The sequence below is a fragment of the Octopus bimaculoides genome, chromosome 20 (genome assembly GCF_001194135.2).
Source record: "Octopus bimaculoides isolate UCB-OBI-ISO-001 chromosome 20, ASM119413v2, whole genome shotgun sequence".
Taxonomy (NCBI): Eukaryota; Metazoa; Mollusca; class Cephalopoda; order Octopoda; family Octopodidae; genus Octopus; species Octopus bimaculoides.
The window spans coordinates 29883869-29892585 of NC_069000.1; the positions used below are offsets into that span (position 1 = coordinate 29883869).

Below are 8717 nucleotides of genomic sequence, written 5' to 3' on the forward strand. Positions count from 1 at the left end.
AACACCTTTGACAGAGCACATATTCTGCATGAAGAACTTAAGCATGCTGCTCAAAAGCACACTGCTGGTGTAGTGAATGGGGAAAGCTTGGTTTGCAATGTTTGCAGTCATGTATGCTTGTCAAGAGCGGGGCTCATTAGCTACCAACGAAGCCGCAAATGCAAAATATAAGTTAGTCCTAGAGCGCACAATGTTCCTGAAGGTCAGCAATGGTCTTCCTCGGCCACGAGTGGACGGCCATCATGCATGCATGCATGTATGTATGTATGTCTCTATGTGTGTGTGTATTGTTGTGTCTGTGCTTGTTCCCCCACCACTACTTGACAACTGGTATTGGTGTGTTTATGTCCCTGTAACTTAGCAGTTCAGTAAAAGACACCAACAGAGTAAGTACTGGGCTTTAAAAAAATAAGTCCTGGGGTTGATTTGTTTGACTAAAATCCTTCATGACAATGCCCCAGCATGAAACAAATAAAAAAGAAAAAAAAAACAGATAATTTCATCATTGCCATATTTATAATCAATTTATAAGGATATGTAAAGACACATATGTTATGAACTTCATTAGCTTACAGCTGTTTCTGCTATAAGATGCAATGCACTCATAGTTGAATACATGTATAGCACCTTATAGTTTCATCAGAGCATTTCAGAACAAACAGCTGTAAGCTAATAAAGTCCATGACATAATTAATTCCCTTGCCATTTTATAGATAGATAGATAGATATATAAATGCATTCACCAGTTTAATTTCCCCTCATTTACGTCTTCATTTTTCTAAAATTTTCGTTGCATCTTGCAACCTTTGCAAAAGTTGTTGACTGTTCGTTATCAGAGCTGCATTCTTTTTGTCTGCCTGTCTGACTGCATGTGCGTGTGTGTACGTTTGTATGTATGTTTATGTTTGTGTGTGTGTATGTTTGTGTGTATGTGTGTGTGTGTATATGTTTGTGTGTATGTGTGTGTGTATATATATATATATATATATATATATATATATATATATATACATACACACACACACATATATACAGAATGTATAAACATCATCGTTTAAACATCTAAAACATCTACATTTCCATGCTTGCATGGGTCAGATATGAATCTTCAAAGCCAATTCTACAGTCAGATGCTCTTCCTCTCTCCAAATCTCACCCGTTTTTAAGCAAGGCAATATTTTCTCCTAGCTCAGACTAACAGATACATATGTATGCACTCAAGCATGTGCAAATAAACATGTTTACATTGACACACATGTATAGTCTAGCTACATAAGACATATTGCAAGAAATAAGATGCTCTGTATGCATTTATGCTAACATGTGACATGGAAAAAGCACCCAGTACAGTCTGTAAAGTGGTTGCTGTTAGGAAGGACATCCAGCTTTAGAAACCATGCCAAAAATGACATTGGAGCCAGACAGGACCTTGCAGCTTACTGAATCCTGTTAAACCATCTAAGCCACGCCAGCATGGAAAACAGATGTTAAATGATGATGATGATGATAAATCTGCCAGGATAGAAAGTAGTCCCAGGAGCGGGATCCTGGTGTGCAGTGAGGACATGGTAGGAAGAGATCTAAGTTAAACCCAGTCACAAAGGTGAAAAATGAAAAATTATTACAAACCTTCAAGTAATAAAGAACTATTCCAGTATTCAAAATATCATCATCCATTCCACGAAGATGAGGTTGCTGGGAGTCAACTATGACCCCCATTGAACTTGATCTCTTACCCAGAGGTCGACGAATGCTTAGATCAGATTCCTGAAATTGATGACACTTAGAATGATAGAGGTAACATTTGATACAACAGTTAGACACATTTAAATGATAACAGTTACAGAGATTGATAAGGGGATGCATGAATATTGTTTATGCTGTTTAACCACAGGCCAACCCTCAATGAGCCGATCTATGATTAATCCTTTTGCAGTCAAATTACTTTGTCAAATGTAATGCTTATTTATTCTCGTTTTGAATTAATGAGGTATCATTTTGTGGCTTTGGGGTTTTAATAATGTTATTGTTTACTTTTAGAATGACATTGTAGGGTGGGTGTGAAAAGCTGGATCTGGCTGGTTTGAACAAAAAACAGGTAGAATGGCTGGTTTGAATGCTGAAGGGTTAAAGGCATTCCAGCTGTGATCAATTCACTTATTTTCTTTTAAAAATCTTTTCAGTTACTGTCACAGATTTAGGAATTTTAAAATTAAGTGAAAATTTCCAAATTTGGTATATTGATTGATAATTCTTTTTCCTGCTGAATTCAATTTTTAGATTCATTTATTCCCATATAAGTTTAGAAAAATTTTACAAAGATTCAACGTTTGATAATTTTAAGTCCAATTAGAAAACAGGAATTGGAAACTGGCATTTTCTGTGTAATAGCTGTCTGTTCACAAAATAACAGACAAAAATAACACAGGCACAAAATAACATCACTCATCAAAACTTGTGGTGGTGGTGGTGGTTGCACTGGTGAAAGTGTCACAATTGCCCAGCATCTTTGTTATGATGAAAACAGAGCAGATGACAGCTTTGCTTCTTACTATGGAAACAGACACCAAATGAGAGATTTAAGGTCATGTGTATACTGGTGGTTTTTGATTGGCTAAAATTACCCAGAATTTGCAAACTTTAAAAGTTATTAATTTTTTATTTATAAATTTACGATAAAAATGAATTTCATTTTCATTATTAGCATACAAAACTAAATCAGTTTAACCAGATTTGAAAACAATTGGAACAAAATTGAAAATATATGAAATCTGTGGCAGTAACTGAAAAGATCCTCTTCAGCTGGTGGGGTGTGATGACAGGGAGATTCGGTTGCTGTTTCTAGCAATTTAAGTGACTGTATAGAGGATTCTTTGTTGGTGTGACACATGAATAGTAGTATGACATAGTGTGTAATGGTATTGTTGTCAACTCTGATTCAAAGACACTCCAGGTATGACTCTCCCATCTTTTTAAGGGTATGTATTCTTTTCTACTCTAGGCACAAGGCCCAAAATTTTGTAGTGAGGGAGCCAGTCGATTAGATAGACTCCAGTATGCAACTGGTACTTAATTTATCGACCTCGAAAGGATGAAAGGCAAAGTCGACCTCGGCGGAATTTGAACTCAGAACGTAAAGACGAAATACCGCTAAGCATTTCGCCCGGTGTGCTAATGTTTCTGCTAGCTCACCGCCTTTTTTAAGGGTATGTATTAATTGGACTACAGTATCCATTATTTAATCCTTTAGCATTCAGATTTCTTTGTCAAATGTATTGCTCATTTATTCACACCATTTAGAATTAATCTTGCATTATTTTGTAGCTTCAAGATTTCATTGGTGAGTTGGTATATTTTTAGAATGACACTGTAGGGTAGGTGTGAGAGGCAAGATCTGGTCAGTTTGAACGTAAAGCAGGTAGAATATTTGGGCTGGATACGGCCAGATTAAATACTAAAGGGCTAAGGCAGTAGAATGTTGGCTGCTATTTCTAACAGGTCAAGCAACCATATGGAAGCTTCCTCATTTTTATTTTAGACTGTATCTAAGACTACAAAACCTAATTTAGCCTTCCTTCTTTAAGATGGATAGTATTATTTAAGGGAAATCTGGCTGCTATTTGTCAAGTGATCATGTAGTAGTTACCTTGTTGGTACTGCCAGTAAGTAATGGTAGCATGTATCATCATTGCTAGAGCTATTTTGTGGTGGTGATATATATATATATTATAATGGAATAATTACTGTGAAGCATTGTGTAGAATATATTGCGTGTGTGTGACACACACATGCACATCGGTAACATTCGTCTAGTTCTTGAAAATGGGGTCATAACCTTGAAATATTGAATACAAAGTAAGTCTACATTAATTCATATATTTGTTTCCTCGTGATTTACCTTGCATTTATTTCGGATTGCTTTGGCCTTACCCATGATCCTTTATACAATATATATACATACATACATATATATATATATATACATACATATATATACATACATACATATATATACATACATACATATATATACATACATACATATATATACATACATACATACATATACATATATATATACATACATATATATATATATATATATATATATATATATATATACATACAAATATATATATATATATAAATATATATATATATAGTGCAAACTGCCATGCTTCGCGGCAGTGAAAACATGGGCCATGACTGCTGAAGACATGTGTAAGCTTGAAAGAAATGAAGCTAGCATGATCTGCTGGATGTGTAATGTCAGTGTGCACACACGACAGAGTGTAAGCACCCTGAGAGAAAAGTTAGACATAAGAAGCATTGGATGTGGTGTGCAAGAGAGATGTTTGCGTTGGTATGGTCATATACTACAGATGGATGAGGAGAGCTGTGTGAAGAAATGCTACTCCCAAACAGTGGAGGGAATCTGGGGAAGAGAGAGACCTAGGAAGACATGGAATAAGGTGGTGAAGCATGACCTTCGTGCATTGGGCCTTACAGAGGAAATGACGAAAGACTGGGACCTCTGAAGATATGCAGTGACTGAGAAGACCCTGCAAATAAAGTGAGTTCACAGCTGTAACCGACACCAGTGTCGCATAACCAGCCCACTCAAAAAGTATCTTGGATCATAGAGTGACATACTGTGCTTGAGGAGACCTATTGAGTCAAGTACATCAACATCAAAATCACAATCAAATGGAAATTGTAGTTGTGGTCCCCGGACCGGTGGCACGTAAAAAGCACCATCCGAATGTGGCCAATGCCAGCACTGCCTTGACTGGCCTCCGTGCCGGTGGAACATAAAAAGCACCATCCGAATTGTGGGCGATGCCAGCCCCCGCTGGCCTGTACTGGTGGCACGTAAAAAAAGCACCCACACCTACACTCTCAGAGTGGTTGGCGTTAGGAAGGACATCCAGCTGTAGAAATACTGCCAGATCAGACTAGAGTCTGGTGTAGCCTCCTGGCTTCCCAGTCAAACCGTCCAACCCATGCCAGCATGGAAAACAGACGTTAAATGATGATGATAATATATAGCAGTGATATGAATGGTGAGATATGGCTGTGGTACAAGTGTGGTGTGAGGCTGTACTATGAACAGTGATATATCTCAACAACAGAAGACTGCTGTGTTGTGGCAGCAGAAGTATATAGTAGAATATGTTGTGGTGGCGGTCATATGTGGAAATAGTGTACAGTGGTGAAAATAGAGAGTAGCCGGTGGTGGTCAGTAGAGAGGGAGAAAGGGAGAGATATACTAATACTGACTGTTAAAATATCTTGTGTTTCTTGCCACTTCTCAATCCAGTGTCTGGTCAGTTGTTTGGCCTGGAATATAGAAATATTTATTGTTAGACACACACACACACACAATTACTTATATGTCCACATCTATTTTAACAAATGCATACCTATGTCTACATTTAAGAATACAACCCATACGCACATGCATATACAGACACCAATCTGCTATAACCTGCCTCTCTGTCTCAACTGGTACAAACATATTAAAATATACTTACAGCAGCCACATTCTCCTCCAGTTTCTCGCACAGAAACACACTGGACTCCTGTAGTGACACTGCATTGTCTTTCTGCAATAGATAGGTTAAAGGAAGAAATTTAGTTTGTGCCTGTATACACAGATATCAATGGTTTTAACACATGCACACACAATTATCTACACTATACACACACACACACACACACACACACACGTGTGTTTGTGTGTGTAATGGTACTGCCTGGGCTTATAGAAGATATATATATATCTATACACACCCTCTCTCTTTCTGATTGTGTTCATGTAGATAAATGTATGTAGGCTTAACATGTGTGTATGCATATCTCTTGTACATGTATGTTCCTATGTGTGTATGCATATCTCTTGTACATGTATGTTCCTATGTGTGTGTATTTGTCTGTCTCTCTCCTTTTTTTTATTCAATTATTTGAATTGTTCCTGTAAGAAATGTGCTGGTTTCTAACAAGAGAACATAGCGAAAGCTTCACTCCTGGAATTTGGATAACAAAAACAGAAAGAAAGAGTTACATGTTGTCTTGCATATTTTTAGTTCTGCTTAAAGATTGTATTTGTAAAGTGTTTATTAGCTGGTCATTTTCTTTGTCTGAAAGTCCTAGCTTTTCAAGTTACATTTACTAACATAGCCAAGTGCACCAATAATTATTGGTATAAAAATGAATTTATAATTAGGATAGTGAAACTGAAGGTTTTGAGACAGTTGTTCACTAATATTCTCTTTCTTATTGATTTTGGAAGAAGTGTTCACATCTGCAAGGTGGCTGGCTACTGTGACTGGCCATAATTTTATTTTTCTGTCAAACAATTATTTCATGCCTCTTATGTTAACACTTGGTAGAAATTTTGATACGAATGTACCACTAATATTCTTTGTATAAATCTGTATTCTATATTTAGTCCAGGGCAATCCTTCCTATCAATGTTACAATGGGAAGTAGTAACTTGACATTTTTTGGCAGGTACTATGTAACACCTTCCCCCCAAAATGGGATATAATTGACATTTTCAGTTACATCTTAAAAGTTTAAGGTGCTTATGATGTTTCTTGTTCATTAGGTGTTTCATGACTGTCCTGCCCCTAGATTGCAAAAGCATAACTTTTAAAGTGCAAAATGATGTAATGGTTATGAGTCCAAGAGAGGTTATACTTAATATTGACATCAACCTTAAACTTACAGGAAACCAATATATAAACTTTTTGTAGTATACAAGGTTTGAACACTTGCTTGATATAGTCATTTTCGCTCTCTTTCTTTAGCAGATGCTGTTTGAGATATACCACAAGATACTCAGAGGTTGTCTGCACTGATACTAAATTTCTTCTTCCCTCTTTTCTATTGAGATAAAGCTTATCAATATCATGGCCCCTGTGGAAGCATCAAATTAGTGCTTGTATCTTAAGGATCATAAATATCTGTGGATGGATTTCCTCTACAGACCAGTTGGGTGTATTGTCTTGTTATAATGGGAAATATTTTTTGAAGCCTGGTATAAAATGCTTTAGTCACTATCTTTGTTTACAACACCTTTATATATATATATATATATATATATATATAGGCGCAGGAGTGGGAGTGTGGTAAGTAGCTTGCTTACTAACCACATGGTTCCGGGTTCAGTCCCACTGCGTGGCACCTTGGGCAAGTGTCTTCTATTATAGCCTCGGGCCGACCAAAGCCTTGTGAGTGGATTTGGTAGATGGAAACTGAAAGAAGCCCGTCGTATATATATATATATATATATATATATATATATATAGGTGCAGTGAGTTTACCCATGTATGACTTTGATGAGACATTGTGCATTCAGTCAGCAATTTGTGAATGTATGTATAACTGGAGGAAAAAATCTGTATTTACTTTAGTGAGTATGTATATGCCGTTATATATTGTTTGTACACAGTCATACTATCACTAACCTTACCTTGGTGCTTTCATTATCTAAATACCTGGTTCTCTTCAATCCTGGAAATTTTATGTGTGTGTGTGTGTGTGTGTGTGTGTGTGTGTGCATGCATGTATTTATCAGAAAACTATACATAATCTTTGTGTGTGGAATGAATCTTGTGTGGTATGGGTGAATATATAACAAATTCTCAGTAAAACACCATAAATAATGTAAAAACAAGTTCCAGGCATTGTTTTTTTTTTTACCTATTTCCATTAACCTTTTTTCCTATTAAAAATAACTCAAAGCCAAACAAAAAATGCTTACTCTTACATCTATTTTGCATATTGCTAATAGTTTGGCAACCATTAAAATATGGTTAGAGGTTAAGCACCCATCTAAGGGATAATAAATATCCAATATACTACTGGATGTATACCTATGTGTTTATATCCAAGTGCTTACTGTTGTAGAGCAGTATTGCAATTGAATAATAGGTATGAGTGGGGGTAAAAAAGAAATTTACCCAGAATTTATAAGGCAAATAAGAAAATGGAGAGGATAATCAGTCAACAAACATCAGCCTGTAAACATTCCTTTGGATCTATTTATTAATTAATTACAATCATATGCATAAGTAATCAAAATAAACAAATAAACAAGTAAATAAATAGATAAACAAAAATAAAAGAATGAATAAGAATAAATGAGTGAAAAATACTAAACTCTTACAGCTGTTTCTACTATGGGGTTATCCAATTTACCAAGTTTTCCACATCATACCAGTAATATACAGTGATTGTACAAAGGTTGGACAAACATTGGACAGGGGTTGGACAATAATTGAGCCCCAAAGCTTCATCAGAGAGACCATAATGTTAGGAATCTAACATGTGAGGAAATAAGGTAAAATAATAACGTAAAATAATGACATAATAGAAATAGTAAGGAATGGTAAAAACGTCAATTCCAATGATGTTTGTCGATTGATTATCCTCTCCATTTTCTTATTTGCATTATATATATATATATGTGTGTGTGTGTGTGGGAGGATTGAATAGTATAGTCTTATGGAGGGAATATACTATGAATTCTTCACGTGATTCTGTGCCAGTTTGAAACAAATACACTTTAATATACAGAAGTTTTAGGTTTCATTCTATCTTTGGTATAAAGAAAAAAAATTATGCAGTAACATCTGGTATGGACAGGATGCACGTTCATACCCATATATAATAATATACACATATACAAACATTATATATATATATATATA

At 35.7% G+C, this 8717-nt stretch overlaps 1 protein-coding gene across 4 annotated transcripts in view; it reads right to left on the reverse strand.

The window, feature by feature from the left end:
- Window positions 1–8717, reverse strand: part of LOC106874278 (uncharacterized) — a 162890-nt gene that overhangs the window by 33381 nt on the left and 120792 nt on the right. For all 4 annotated transcript variants that reach the window (XR_001409985.2, XM_014921953.2, XM_014921952.2 and 1 more), the window contains 3 exons: window positions 5535–5606; window positions 5281–5340; window positions 1630–1767 (listed from right to left, as the gene is read on the reverse strand). Coding sequence is in view for 3 of the 4 variants with exons in the window: in XM_014921953.2 (XP_014777439.1) it covers window positions 1630–1767; window positions 5281–5340; window positions 5535–5606 (270 nt within the window). In the remaining variant the exon portion in view is untranslated. The remainder of the gene's footprint in view (window positions 1–1629; window positions 1768–5280; window positions 5341–5534; window positions 5607–8717) is intronic.